General features: G+C 39.4%; 1 protein-coding gene across 1 annotated transcript in view; it reads right to left on the bottom strand.

Moving 5' to 3' along the window:
* Positions 1 to 815: 815 nt before the first annotated feature.
* FBXO10 (F-box protein 10) overlaps positions 816 to 16,519 on the bottom strand; it is a 721,173-nt gene continuing 705,469 nt past the window's right edge. Inside the window, exon 11 of the mRNA XM_044059796.1 lies at positions 816 to 2,346. Coding sequence (XP_043915731.1) covers positions 2,169 to 2,346 — 178 coding nt within the window. The 3' untranslated portion in view covers positions 816 to 2,168. The remainder of the gene's footprint in view (positions 2,347 to 16,519) is intronic.

The raw sequence follows: 16,519 nt of genomic DNA, 5'->3' as shown, positions 1-16,519 counted from the left end.
ACAATAAAATAGAATGAATTAATAAATCAGTTACCCAGAATTTTGCAAGTATTGTTACACCTTAAATGCATTCAGAAAAGCAACAATTAAGGGCTAAAGGTCCACTTACTACATAATAATGAAAATATGTAATGTAGCTGTTACCAGAGAATGCAGCTCTATTGGAGTTTTGCACCTGAGGACTGACAGCAAATGATAAAATGACACCAAAAAGTCAGAAAAAGTAAACTCGCTGCATAAATGTCTTGTGGTACAATGTACACTCACCTTGAAGTTTACCCGCGGTACCATTATCTGATAAATGTGAGCAGCATTATGGAAAATCTGATTCCATACAAACATCTGAATCGATCAAGTGCATAATAGAGTCAAAACTCAGTTTGCAATAGTTAAAATAAAAATTCTAAACCTTTGGCAGATTTGAAACATATGAACCAGAACAGGAGTAAAAATCCTGCTAAAAAGGCACAGTTTGTCAAGTGTGATCCTCCTGTTCTACATGTCAGAAAGCTCTGAGAAATAAAGGACTGCGGATGAAGAGAAGAACCAGAACGGTCAACATACAGAATGAGTGGAATGGCTCTGGGCCAGCCCTAAAGCAAGAAGCTGCCTTCAGACTACAGCTCAGAATGGTACAAGAGAGAATTTCTACAGCCTAAAAGACCTCTTCTTACAGCAAAATAGTATGTCTTTCAGCTTTGGGTGTTAAATGACCATATACTTTCAAAAGAATGCACTTATTCTGTACCTTTTTTTCTATAGTACAAGACAAAGTTATTACAGATGCAAATATTTTATTTAAGTCAAGGAATACTGAATACATTATTGGTAATAATTAGCTCTACATAAAAATTAGGGGAACCTGTAGTCAAAAAGTATTTATGGTGGTCATTAGCAGTAACAAATTATAAAACTAGACCTTTATTTTCTTTTGTTTGAAATTATTTATGCCTAAACACTAAGTACACGAATACCCTAACACAGCTTATTTCTATCACATCCCATGGAAACAATGCTTACTTTTGCTATCTTCTCTGAAACCTGCTCATTCAAACCTCAGATCTGGGGGCAAGTTTGATTTGGCAGGAGATGAAGATGAGGATTAGAATCCTAGTACAGAATTCTGTGCTGCCAGACTATTGCTGCTTTAACCTACTATAGCAATTCACAATTTACTTACATATGTTTAATGCATAATTAATCCAATGAGTGACAAGAATGAAGTGCTTTTACTTTTGTATTTCTTTTAATATTTTGGTCCCCAAAGACCTCATTAATACCAGCCTGGCTTCCAGTACCCCACATCCACGCTGGGTCTATGAACCATACACCTACCTCTCAGGATTCACTCCAGTATTGCTGGGGCTGGTAATGGACCCTAAGGGCGCCCTGGGGGCTCATCTCATCTGTGCTTCCACTGGGGGGGGGGGTTGTTTACACCTTTCATATTTCCCTTTTCCCACCTCCAATGCTCATTGAGTGTATCCGAGGGCAACTCCCCTCTTTGTACCACGCCTCCCCTTAGGAACAGTATCAGAGAGTGTCTTCTCACCCAGCACACTCATCCCTTCCTTGCTGCTCCATCAGTCACCTGAACCGCTAATCAAACCTGGTTCAGGTGTAGTCAGAGCTTTATCCCTCTAGAGCACAGCAGCAACCATCACATTTACTTTTACATTATTTTTAAAGTCTTGGATAAGATTGGAAATGCCTCTGACTTTTCTCTTTAAGGGTTCTGCTGTACTGTCCTTCCAGCTATGTTTTTAGCAGAAGTTGGATCTTCTTTATATATATTCACTTTTAGTATTTTAGTTTGTTAGAGTTAACAAAATACTCAAATATGATCTGTCATGTGCTGTATGTACTACAGTCCTTTCTCAGAAACAGGCTCCATTTACATGTTACCAACCCATTTTACAGAAGACTTAAAACTATAGTTCATTTATACTTATTGTTCTTATCTTTTCTGTTTTAAGGGAGGGTTTGGTTAAATGTCTGATTTAAATTTAATACTGAGCTAGCCACATTACAGTAAATCCAATGAAGGCTGAAGTCCATCATCTGAAGCTGTACATGCCAGCAAACACTAGTCCTAGAGACACAAATGTCGGAATGCATCCAGTTGTATCCCCTGAAATGAAAGGGGTTGCTGGGTTCAGTTTCTCCAATCACAGAATGGAACAGAAGATACTCCCACCATTGTGGCAACCTCCTTCGACTCGTGTAGATATTCTGGTCGTCACAGTTGCTACCTTCTGACTTGTTTCATCTGTAGAATTGTCTCTGTTGGAGCCTTCAATGTGTGGCCTGGCAGGAGGGTTTTCAAGTCTCTCAGCTACATCAGACCTGCAAGACATTCAAGAAGCTAAATTAAGTTGCATGCTACTAATACAGAGAACAAAAATCATTACTTTTTATCCATCCCTTGCCTATCATGTACTGACTCTTTTTTATACTTTTATGGATTATTTTTGAGAATGGGGCATAACTAAAATATAGCATTTCACATAATGAGAAAGGAGAAGAGGCGTCTCACATGAATAAACCCCCAGAGCACATTTGACCAGTCTCCCAACTCTACAGTGTCCCTTTTCACGCTTTCTACCTTGCTGTATTTGTGTGTAGCACTGTTAGAATCTTGTGTAATCTGCAAATGACAAGTCCCACTACCCCTTCTCATCAAGGATTTCATTCCCTCCTTATCCTCTTTAATTTCAGTCTAGTTCTCCATCTAAACCCTGCTGCTAATCTTTGTAGGATCTAGAATGAATGGCTGAAAAAAACACTAGTTGGAATGCTTTTAAAAAAGAAAGTGGTAGAGAGAGTATCTAGTTCAATGTTGTGTTATATGGGGGGGGTCAAAATAAAGCCCTTCATGCACTCCCCATACAGAGGGCTTGATCTCAACATCACTGTTATGTGTATAATCAGCATCAGTGTCACTACGTATTAAGTTTAAGGAGAAATATTTTCTCCCTATTACTCCATTAAAGGAAGTGTCTTTTGGCAAACTAGCCAAGTGCCCTTCCATGAAGGATTTTTGTGTCAAAGCCCAGAAATTCAAAAAAAAGCTGTACAACGAAACCAAGGACAATATCAATAATTTATGAAAGTGCAGCGCTTTCGGGTTAAACAACCCTTCTTCAGTGCAATTGTGCTTTAATAAGTTATTGATTTTGTTCTTTTTTTTTGTTAATTTCTGCTCTTTTACTGCTGAAGACTACATTTACACAGGTTCTGTTCTTTGATTTGTTTCTTTTTTTGTGTGTCAAAGCCCATTCAGTTATGTCTGGCAGATAAAATGGATTTCCAGTGAAAACAAATGATAATTTTTGAGGTTTGCAGACTTCAGAGGTAATTATATTAGTTGGGGAGTGCATGGTATGCAGCCCCTGTACAGCAGGTGAGGATAGCTTTGCCCCACATAAAATGTCTTCTTCTGAACCCAGGACAATGTGCTAGACTGAACTAAATACCTTCTGATAAAGTGGTCCAAGATGCTATGTACTACATGTGGACCCAGCTCAACAATCTGTGTATCATAAGCAAAAACAGAATTTAGGCTGCTCCTTCCCATCTGGGCGTTATTGCCTTATCTTCACTAGTGAAGACCAAGGCAAAATATTTTAATTAATGATCACGTCTGGATCTCTGCATCTTCATGGCTTGGGTCACTCACTTATAGCTGGCTACTTCAGATCCATAACTCCTCCCAGTAATGTACCTAAAATGTGCTTTATTCATCAGTCAGTCTCATCTGCTAGCTTCTTCTCTGTTGCCACATTAGCATTTCTAGCTTCCTTTCCTGTTACCCTTTTCATGTCATTGTATTCAATTTTCTTCTATCCACCTCTGCTTCTTAGTCTCATTTGTTGGTCTCAGTCCCTTCCCACCCACATAAATCACAGACTTCCTTCCTTTCCTTCTCTCTCTCTCCTTCTACCTACACAAATCACTATGTCAATCAGCTCTGATCTTCTGTGATGCACAGGTATAAATGCTGACACCTTCTAAGTGCAGCCATCCAACCTTCTCCTTAACAACTACTCTACTTATCTACTGCAGGTGCCCCTACCAAAAAGCACACCACTGTTACTGCTGGGACTCCTTTAGCTCTAACTCATCCACATCCACAGCTGTTCTGTGGGCCACACCTGAATCAGTAGTGCTGTAGGTGTGGCACATGCAGCTTTAATGGCACCACAGCTAGAGTGCTATGGTGCATGTCAGAGTCAGAATGTGATCAATGGCATCTACTTAATCGTGCCTCTGAATTCTTGGTTAGCACCAGCACAGTTAACCTGCTTAGACTGGAAGAAAAAAGCACTTACCTTGATCAAGCAAAACAAGACATTGCTTTACTTGTTGAACAAAATGATTTTTTTACACATGTATGGTTTATTTGTTACTATACTAGAGGTGATCCCTGATTAATCTACTAAAACAGAGCTACTTCACATTGCATTAGTAAGACTTCTAGAAGGCCTACTTGAGTTATTTATGCTGAATTACAATGTTGCAGTCATGATTTCCTAGAGGAATCCATTACTCTGACATCAAACACATTGTTTCTCCTAAAAGGCCACAATCCTCATTTGTCACTATAGTCTTGGACTTATTACAATTACAGCAGCTGTACTCTCCTCAAACTACCTCCAGTCTCAAGTAGAACAAGCTACTGTATCACTCAAGAACAAAACGAACAACAAATTCTTCCATTACTGTCACTCTATTTTTATGGTTCATTACATCAGTTTTTAAGCCAGCACCTTTTCATCCTTAGTGCAAATCCTCTTGGACATGGACACATTGCTGATCTCTCAAGTGGCATTCACCCATTCTTGGAAAACTGGGAACTTCATTGTCTGTTTCCCTCCACAACTTCCTCCTCCGCCACAATGCTGTTGATTATGTCAATTACACTCAGAGCCACCTATTACCTCTTATCCCTTTCTTAACTTAAATAGAAAACCTCAACTCACCTGCATTCACAACTTGTTCCACAGAAGTACTTGCCAAAGTCTCTTTCACTCCTGCCACAGTAAGGCTGTTAACAGCACAAACATGCATGTCTGAATTACATTACCAACCAGAATGCTTGCACTGGACAAAACTGCAGTCACAACATTCCTTACCATGCACCCATCTGGACTTCTCTCATTACAACTCTTCTTTCTCTCTCTGTTCCACTCTATGTTTAATGGACGGACAGATTCAGTTTGGAAATCCCTATATGTTACCCTCTCCCTTTTATACCTGAATTCTCAAGCATCTACTGTCATTGCAATGAGAAATACATTAAATTTACATCTCCTATGCCAAGGTAGCCAAAGGGGATATAATATCAAGTATCTCCTTTCTCAGCTGCTGGCAAAAGTGAAAATATATTCATTAGACTAACACTACTGAAAGACGTAATGCACCACCCCTAAATTTTGTTAGTCAGTGTCAGGACAAAATGTAAACATTTTAAAGCAGAATCATAAACATATATTCTCACAAATGATAGCAAAAGGCAGTTGTTTCACAAAAGTAGTACTGACTTGACATTCATGATTCACAGAGGCCATTTTCAAAATCAAATTATTTATACAACTGCATTACATAAAAGTTTCAAACCAGTACTGTTGTAATTTATAAAAATGATATAGCCATTTGTGAAAATATGACATCTGCACAATTTACAATGCTATTATGCAGGTTCTTCTTTAAAAAGTTTGTGCTGTGTTTTAGTATCTTGTTTGCTACAATAGTCCCTCACTACATTGTTGCTATAGAAATTCTTTCTTAGCTGTGAATGTAACAAAGTACTAGGCCACAAGATGATGTTCAGAAAACGCTTAACACTTAACCTTTTTATTACTCCATAAATACAAGAATAACAGTCCAAAAAAAACAATAGTAAATTCTCTGGTACCTCAGCTCTTGCCTTTCAAGGGGATACTTTTAAAAAATTAGGCAAAGTAGCTCTACTTATGGTCCTAAGACCTTACATTGATTGCAACTCATTATTTCATTAACACAGCACAGTTTCTTACTACTACTTACTTTAGTCAAATAGCCCATAAACTGACCTCTGAAATATTGACAAACTGAACATCAACACATTAACATGCAGGGGGCCAAGGCAACTTTAAAATATGTTTTTCTGCAAGGGTAAGTCACCCTGTACTCCCCACACCCCCTGCTAAATATATATATGTCAATTACATCCAATCCCCACCCAAAGACTGCCGATCTCACATACGTGTTAACGTTTACATATATACTCCAAATGCAGTCAATAAAATAGATGTCGACAAACTTGTAGTTAGATCAAATGCAAGGTACCTATATATATATATATATATATCTATATATATATCTATATATATTTATATATATATATATATATATATATAGATATATATATATATACACCACCATATACCGAACATGGTGCGTGGTGAAAAATGCTCGGAACTCCAACAAAAAACTACACAATGGCAAATCCAGCATAGTAAACATGCTTGTGAAGTGGCTTGGCTTGTCAGCCATTAAAGTTTATGTACGCTACTTTCATGGATTCTCTGGCATTTTTTTCCTTGACACAGTTTGTATTATTATGCTGAATTTGCCATTGTGTAGTTTATATATGTGTGTATATATATATATATATATATATATATATATATATATATATATACACACACACACACACACACACACACACACACACACACACACACACACACGGATCCCCTTCATTAAATTGAATTACTGTAATGTCGAATGTGAGAATGTCAAGACAAGAATGTCTAAATTACAAAACAAAATTTAAATTGTTCAGTCTTGCAACATCATATATGTTACAGCACTAGTGCTGTAGAGTGTAAATTTGGTAGCATCGCTTTAAGAAGTGATGCTGTCTTGTAAATAAACATGGCGGAGAAAAGTTTTTCGGTATAAGCTGATTTTTGACATTAGTGGTTTAGGTGTGTTAGAAAGAAGTAAGGAAGTTTTTCTTTTTGAAATACATTTTTGGTGGCAGTTTAAGTGGCAGGAGAAGTGAGTACAGGGTAGTGTGTTTGTTGGATATGTGTATGTGTTTTGTGCATGAAACAGGTGAGTTTGTGAAAGTTATGGAGATTACGGTACAGTGGAGATCAGGAAATTTACCTTTTCTCCTCTGTAGTGCGATCTCGGAGTTGGTATATTTAATGTGTAGAGGGTGTGGGGGGTGCAGGGGGCGAATCCCCCCTGCACAAACATACACACACATATACATATATACAGACATACATAACGTGTGTATTATTATATTGCTAGTCATGATTATTATTGATATTATTTTATTAATATTATTACTGTTGTTAATTCCATTGTGTATTGATTGCATAGTGCCATTGCTTCTGGGTACGGACTGCAATTACTGATGTTTTCTTCACATATTGCTGTGTATTAACCTTGCAAATCATCCAATAAATGATGTGTCAGTGTGCAACAAAGACACTAAAAACAGTGCATGAAAGTCAAGAAATTTAAAAGACTTCTTTTCCTAGCACAGAAAAGGGGCCTCGGTTATCTTCCCTTAGTAGTATTTGATTACTTCTCAGTACCACAGGAATGCAGATCCAATGATGACACACAAACTGAGCACAATCATGCTCTGTGGAATTGAAGTGTCAAGAGGTCAAAAAAGGGAAATAAGCTCTCAGAATATGGAAGAAATTGTAATGTTTGCCAATCTATCCCCCCATCGCTCAGAACTTATTTTTGTCAAATGACAATAAACTTGGGTAGAGAAAAATAAGCCTGTTCCACAGGCTTAAACACTGAAAAAAAGGCCTCAAAAATGAATGTGTTGGCAACTACAGCTAGAATCAGTCCACAGGGAATGAAAGCATGCCAAAATGTTTTCCTTCTCTTTGCAAGGGACACATTATGTAGACTTGTGCAGTTAGACAGTCATTCAGTCTTTTATTTCAGTTATACTTGGACATCCATATCGAGACCGTCATCTGAGTTGCACAGCTAACACAGGTACAGACAGATTCTGAAAGAGCTTTGCTTGGGTATATGACTGAGAACTGCTACAGAGCCACACTCTGAGAAAGGAACTAAAGCTGGGAGATTGCACCTTGCTGATTCCTGAGACCCAGGCAAAATGAGATCTATTTGCATTAAGGAAAATGCCTGCCTAGGAAGAAACTCAGCCAGGGTCTGCCCTGCAGTTAAATTGATATCTGACCACTGAGATGAATGTGGATTTGCAAACAATTATTTTCCATTTTTCCCACAGAGTGTGGATACAGAATTTAGAATGTTTTTTTTTTTCCAGTGCTCATCCATGACCAAAGACCCCTGAAAGAGTCTGCTAACAAAGAAACTTTTTTTGGACTGAGAAAAACTGAGAAATGGAAAGCTCTGCTTTTAGTTTAATACATGCATATTTTTATTAACCAGAGGAGAAGCTGTGGATACTTATTTATAAAGAGTTGAAGCATTTGTAAAGGGAAGAAGGCAATAGTCAATTGGGATAAATTAATCCTCCCAACAGAACAAGGTGGTTTGGGATTACCTGAATTGAAGGGATATTTCAGAGTTACACAGTTAAGACATAGCATAAGCAGAAAGCTATAATTCAAAGTGGAAAGGGATGATGATGTAAACGTGGAAGGGGGGGCTAAATAAATACGGGGAGACTTGGATTTCGGCTGCAGATTCTTAAGGAGAATAAATTGCCATACAGAATATTATATTCTTAATGTAACAGAAAGTATTTTAAGAACTAAGCCAGCATGGGAATGGAGAAAGGAAATTCTGCCGCTATGGATGACTGCAATTAGGGATATTGAGAACAGGCAAGAAGGGGTTGGGATTTAAACACTGGCAAAGGAACCATGGTACTGGGAGCAAATAATTAAAGAGGAAAAAGTAACAGAATAGGAAGAGGCCAAGAATACTTTTGGACTCCAGGCTAGAGACTCCCTAGTAAACATTGACATCAGTGTACAGGCAAAGGGAAAGGAATAAAGGATCCTACGTGAAACACCAACACTGGTAGAGTTTTTAGTAGAGTCTAGAACAGAAGCAATTGTTAAAAAAGGGATATTTAGTAGGCTATATAAAATATTGCATGATAACTGCAGGAATCACTCAAAGGAGGCTAGAAAGGATTGGGAACAAAGACTGGATAAGCAATTCACAAAGAAGTAAGGAAGGATATATACATGGCTCTCAAATATGCAACAAAGTCTAGAAGATATAGGATTTTTGCTTGGAAATAGTTGCATATGTATTTTTATACTCCAAGAAGAATCCAAATATTTTTTTCTCAGGTAGATTGCAAATGTTGGAGGTGATACGGGAAAGAAAGAGGTAATTGGGAACATATTTTTGGGAGTGTAATGAGTTGCAAACTTTAAGAATTCCCTGCAGACTACTCTGTCAAAAATACTGGGTGAGCAAATTGGTGTGACTAAGGAAATATATGTTATGTTCTTACTATAACTTGGCATCTGTGTTGTCCAGTTTCATTACGCATCACCACTGGGTCCATGGATCTGATCTCGGATCCAACTCAGCCATATCTTCTAGACATACGATCCGAGCCTCAAACTCATCCTTCTACCATAATGCCCAACTCCTTCTCCACCCACTCAGATCAAGTTTGCTGCCCTCTCAAAAAAGATTTAGATTTATAATACTGGAAAGGTGAAAGAAAGCGACCACAGTGGAGCTTAGGAACCTATGGATTCTCATAGCCTCTATATCACTCTCAGTTGAATAAGGATGGGGGAAGGAGGGTGGCATGTGATGCATAATGATATTGGACAACACAGATGCCAAGTTATGGTAGTACATAACTTTTAATCTGATGTTGTCCATTTCATTATGCATCACCACTAGGTCAGATTCCCCAGCTACGTAAACCCTGGGTGGCCCTCACGGAAGGATATGCTTGAGCACAGCGGAGCCAAAGGATGCTCTGTTTCTAGAAATAATGTCCAACATATAGTGAGATACAAAAGTATAAGATTTGGCCCAGGTTTCTGCTGCACAAATTTCATCAACAAGAGTTCTTGCAGAGAAAGCAGACAAGGTAGACAAAGACCTGGCAGAGTGATCTCTTAAAGAACACGGAAATTGCATGCCATGCTTGTAGTAGACCATAGAAATACAATCAGTAATCCACTTGGTTAAAATAATCTTGGATACGGCCTGACCTAATCTATTTGATGAAAAGGAGATGAACAATTGATCAGATTTCCTGTGTAGTTTAGTTCTGTGTAAAAACATCCAGCGAATGCAGCATATATTCCCTGTTATTGGAATAATTACAGAAGAATACAGGCAAATTAATAGTCTGGTTAATACTTGTCTCTGTGGTGACCTTTGGTATTAAGGATGGATTAGTTCTGAGGGCGACTCTATCTTTGAAGAAGGTAATATATGGTGGCTTGGAAGACACAGCTTGTAATTCCGACATTCTTCTTGCTGAAGTAATGGCCACTAGAAAGGCAGTCTTCCAAGATAAGAATTTCAGGTCATGGGAGCAAGGAAGTGTAAATGGTCTCTAAGTAAGGCCCTGAAGTACCAGTGTGAGATCCCAAAGAGGGGACAGGCTTTTAAAGGAGGCCTGAGATGAAAGACTCCTTTCAAAAAGCCCTGCATAGCCTAGAAGTAGAGATGGAAGATGACTGTTGCTTGTCCCTATGTGAAAATTCATGATAGCAGCTAGTTGTAACTTTATAGTGGAAAAACTAGATCCATGCTGAAAAAGCAAACTCAGAAACATAAGAATATCTGAAACAGAAGCAGAAAAGGGATCAGTATTCCATTGCGATGCCCACATGGAAAACCTCTTCTATTGACTATGATATACTTTCTTAGTGGAACTCTTCTGAGAGGCAAGAATTATTTCTCAAACTGGGGAGGAGCCTGGACTTTCGTAGAATCACTGGAAGTGCAGAAACAAAGTGGTTAGTCTCAGGGATCAGAGATTAGAAATCTCCAATGGATGGGAAATCAGATCCTGCCTGGGATCCAGCATCCATGGAGGATATTTGCTGTGAGACCACAGGAAGGGGGAACCATATCTGATGAGGCCAGTAAGGGGCAATGAGGATTAGAGTGGTCTTCAACCTGCTGGCTTTCTGTAAGACTTTTGGTATGAGGGGAATCAGAGGATAAACATACAGGAGACCGAGGGGCCAATCGTGGACTAAAGCATCCCTTGGTGACTCCCCCAAAGGGGCATCAGAATGAAGTACTTGCTGCACATGTTGCTCAGGGAAGAAGCAAAGAGGTTGCAGGAAGGTTGGCCCCAATGGCTGAATATTTGATTCGCTGCTGATTAGTTCAGGGACCACTTGTGTGGAATTAAGATCAATCTTCTTAGTCTGTCCACCAGAATGCTGGACTCTCCTGAAATGTGCGTTGCAATGAGAAAGCAGTTTGAAGATATTGCCCATTCCTAAACCATCATGGCCTCCCTGCAGAATGGGTATGATTGGGTTCCCCCCTGCTTGTTAATGTACCACACCACCGATATATTGCCTGTAAGAATTGCAATTGTTCCCACAGGAAGGCAGTTCTGAAAGGCTTGCAATATCAGAAGAACCACCCTCATCTCCAGTACATTTACGTGCAACTTGGTCTCTGTTGTGGACCACGTACCTGGGACCATCTTTCCCTGGAAATGCCTCCATCACCCCAAAAGGAAAGTGTCCATGGTCACTATGGCTGTAGGTGGAGGATGACTGAAGGGTTTACCGAGATAGAGGTTACCTGTAAGAATCCACCATTGCAGTGAAGCCATTCTTTTGTTGATTTGGATGTATGCTTGGGGTCTTTGTTGTGTTAAAAGGTGAAATCCCTCTTCATCTTCAGCTTTCTATCAGACGACTGAAGGTTTTGGGCCAAACGTGACTTATATTTGGAACTGTTCATAATTCCCTCCATCTTGACTAAAGCCCCAGTTCCAGCTGAAGAAAAACAATCTCAAAGCATGATACTGCCACCACCATGCTTACCCATAGGTATCTATTTGGTGATGCAAAGTGTTGTTTTTGTACCAAACGTACCTTTTGGAATTGTGGCCAAAAAGTTCAACCTTGGTCTCATCAGACCATAACACATTTTCCCACATGCTTATGGGAGACATGATGTATTGTTTTGTAAATTTTAGCCAGGCCTGGATGGTTTTCTGTGTAAGAAAAGGCTTCCGTCTTGCAACCCTACCCCATAGTCCAGACATATGGAGAATACGGGAAATTATTGTCACATGCAGTACACAACCAGTACTTGCCAGAAATTCCTGCAGCTCCTTCAGTGTTGCTGTAGATCTCTTGGCAGCCTCCCTGACCAGTTTTCATCTCGTCTTTCCATCAATTTTGGAGGGATGTCCTGTTCTTTCCAACATCACTGTTGTCCCATATTTTCTCCACTTTTTGATTACTGTCTTCACTGTGTTCCATGGTATATCCAATGCTGTGGAATTTTTTTTTTACCCTTCTTCTAACTGATACCTTTCAACAGTGGTGCAGCGGTAACATTGTTGCTCACAGCAAGAGGTTCTCCGGTTCGATTCTCGGCTGAGGTGCCTTCTGTGTGGAGTCTGCATATCCTCCCTGCGCTCGTGTGGGTTTCCTTTGGGTACTCCTGTTTCCTCCCACATTACAAAGACATGCATCTAGAGCATTTCTCCCCGGGCCTCCGCTGAAAATTGGCTTTGTTCCAAGTCGGACTTTCCCGGTAAACAAATGTTAAATAAATAAATAAAACAATGAGATCTCTTTTATGCTTTGTAAGCTCTCTGTGAAACATGGCTTTTGCTGTAGCAGGCAACCGAGTAAATGTCAGGAAAATCCTACTAGGACAGCTGAATTTTATTTGGGGTTAATCAATGTACCCAAGAAATCTGAATGTTGTCATTAAATCAAAAGGTGCTTCAACAAAGTATTAGCTTAAGGGTGTTCACACTCATGCAACCAGCTTATTGTATGTTTTTTATTTTCTATATTTTTCCCCTAACAGATTTGTTTGTTTTTCAAATGAATTGTACAGGACACAGGTCACATTAAAGGTGGGAAAAATTTTGAAATGATTTATTGCAGTCTCATTTTTTTAATATCAGAAAAACCTGACATTTTTTTATATCCACTGTAGGTAGGGTCATCCCGAAGGCCTCCATGAACACTGACTCCTTGGAGGAAAGGGGTTGGGATAACCAGACACCCTTTTGTTTCAGTATTTCCAAGATATTCCCGAAGCAGATATCATCGGGTGGAGATTGGAGGGACCCTTCCCCCTCATCAAAGTCAATGTCCTCTGTCAATGACTCCAAAGGGGTGTCTAGGTGCTTCTTCTTGCATCATTGTTTCCAAGGAGCCTCCTCCACAGGATACTCGGGAAAGGACTTGAAAAACAGGGGACACCTTGTTGAGGGCTGGTCTGGAGGCTCTCTTGGAGGGTCTGACTATGGACAGGATGGATGAGAGCAAAGTTCTGATCAGGAGGGGAATGGATAGGACCTGGGGGAAGAGGGGCCACATTTCCCGGTGTGGAGAAAGCTCTCTCTGCCACCTGGAAGGCAGACAAAGCTGGGATGGCCTGACCTCCCACCATAGCAGACAGGGATGCCAGTGGAGAGAAGGATGAGGTCACCCCAGATCTGATGCTCCAGAAGGCATCTGGCCCAAATTGTAAAGGGCTGAGGTCCCCAGGGGGAGGGACAGCTCTGAAAAACATTGTCTTGATATGAAAGTAAAATTATATTAATCAGGAATTTATTGAGCATTCTCTTAGAAAATAATGTTTTCTTGTTTGGTGATGATCTATGCTGGCAGTGTAATGGCGTAGCTATGGGCATAATCTTATGCCAATAGCTATGCCAACGCTGTCATGGTTGTATGGGAGCATGAATATTTATTGAGTGGCCCATATCAAGACAATGTTTTGTTTTTTCTTAGATTTGTAGATGATCTTTTTATTTTATAGGTTGGTACAGAAGAGGAGTTCTTAGAATTTCTCATGTACTTGAATGCAACCATCACTTTCTTGAGGTTTACATCCGTTGTTTCATATGAGAGAATAAACTTCTTGGATGTTCAAGTAAATGTTGAAAAAGGGAGTATATATACATGCTTGTACAGGAAGGAATGTCATGTTAATCATCTTTTAAATAAAGGAAGTATGCACCCCACTTATGTGTTTGACAGTGTCATTAGGAATCAGGTTTTCAGAGCATCTAGGTTGAACGCGAGGGATGCAGATTTTCATCAACAATTAAATAATACGAGGAATGATTTATTAGCCAGAGGTTATGGGGAGAGAGATATACAGAAACAGGCACAAGAAGTAGCTAATTTGCAACATACTAAGGCTAGACCTTATTATTCGTTTAGATGGTCTGAAGGAAAAGGGACCAGTGGTGCCATGCCCAAGTTAAAAGTGCCATTAAGTTTTTCCAGTGATGTGGGATCTTATATGAACATTATACGTAAGCATTGGGGGATACTGACCACTGATAAGGCAGTCACAAAATGGACAGAGAATGAACCTACATTTTTATTTAGGAATCAAGTCTTTGAAAAGACGTTTATATATACCCAGAGAAAAGAAAACACCCTTGGGTGGAGTGGGAACCAAGTCTTGTGGCAAATGCTCATATTATGGTTATATAGATATAAGTAATGAATTTTTGCATCCAGATCAGGACCGGCTATATAAATTTAAAGTACAAGCTACGTGTGACACACAGCATATAGTGTATCTTGCCTATTGCATAATATGCAAGAAATGTTATATTAGGAAAACAGACCATACACTTAAGGAGAGGATTAGTGAGCACATTTATCACATAGGCAAATAAAGCAGAAGTAATGCCCTGGCCAAACATGTTATGAATACTAATGGGCAACATAAATTCAAGTGTATGGGCATTGCTAGGAGTTTTGTGAGTTTGGGGGGGGGGCATATGCAATAAAACAGAGGAATTGGAAGCTAGATGGATGATTTTATTTAGAGCTGATATGGGACATGGTCTCAATGAACAAATACCATTGAGACAAAAGTTAAAGGCCAGACCTTTACTTATGTAAAATAGTTTTTTTAAGAATATGTATTTTAATAATGTGTATTTATGTTGTAGAAAAAGTATATAAATATATATTTTTTCTTAACATTTAGTTATTTTGTGGTTACTATACAGCTTTAATACTTTATAGTAATGGAAAGTATATAGTCATGTGATGAATCATTGTCATGTGATGCTTTTAGCAGTGTTTAAAAGTATGACTGGTTTCAGTTTGTTTTTATGCACCTGAAGAAGCAGATGTGAAAGCGCCTGTGCCAGATTAACTTGGAGCCTATCCTGTGTCCTCTTGTTGTTCTTGGATACTTTGTTACAGCTTTGTTGTGGACACAACGACCTGCAAACAAGTGTTTTTTATTATTTTTGCTGGAATTTAATAAAGATGTTTTTTGTTTAAAAATAGATCCAGGTGTACAGAAAAAATATAATGGAAGAAACAAAAGAGGTGCATATCTTAAGCATGTTCTACCTCAGCCTGATCAAGTGATCTGTATTAACTCAATGTCAAATTTCAAAAGGAAAATGGAAAAACTACAGTTGCGTATGTTGCACTTACCATAACAGTAGATGTTCAAATGATCATTGCTGTAGTAGCTTTAGCTATATGGGTTATCTCCTGCCAAGGATATAACAGCCAGCTTCCAAAGCTTCAGGGCACCTTCCACACACACAGACTGTCAAGCAGCTTTAGCTGAGCTGGCTAAAAGACAAGTGTGGGCATGAAGTCTTTCAGAGCTTCTCGGTCAGCAGAAAGAGGGAGGATGAGTCCTGAAAAGACAATGCTAGGGACAACAAAAAATAAATGTCTACACCCTGGCATAAAAAAAACACACCAAAAACAAGGGTGGTGGTGGGCAGGAGTGGCTACTGCAGAGGAGTTAATGTCAGACAAGTAGGAATACCTGACAGGTGAGCTTTAACAGAAGAATATGCTAATCCAGCATGCAGCAATTCACACAAATAAAAGAGAACCAGAGGGATCCCGCTGAAAAGGGATCCTGGCAGAGAGAGGCATCAGACAGAAAATCTCTTCCATTTGGACATATAAGACTTCCTGGTAGTGGGTTTCCTGACCTGAAGAACCCTAAGCACGTCCTCAGGCAAAAATGTGCCTACAAGGAATCAAAACCCTGAAGTAATATGTGTTGATTACCCTTGGCTAAGTGCAGAAGAAGAGGGAACCAATGTTGTCTGGGCCAAAAGGGAGTCAGCAACAACATTTTGGGGGAGTCTTGCTCTATCTTGAGCAGGACCACTGGAATTAGGGAAAGGGGAGGGAAGGTGTAAATTAACATTCCCATTCCAGGAAAAAGATGGGGTATCCACCTTCCAAGCCAGAGAACTGGGGGCTCTGGTGCAAAAAAGAGGAAGTTGTCTGTTCAAAGGGGAGGCAAAAAGATCTACCTGAGAAGTACCCCAATGATGGACAATGTCCAGAAA

Source organism: Protopterus annectens, chromosome 17.part0 (assembly GCF_019279795.1).
Source record: "Protopterus annectens isolate FY-2018-M chromosome 17.part0, PAN1.0, whole genome shotgun sequence".
NCBI classification, from domain to species: domain Eukaryota; kingdom Metazoa; phylum Chordata; order Ceratodontiformes; family Protopteridae; genus Protopterus; species Protopterus annectens.
The sequence above is the reverse complement of the archived record's forward strand: the minus strand, read 5'-3'. Positions and strand labels throughout refer to the sequence as shown.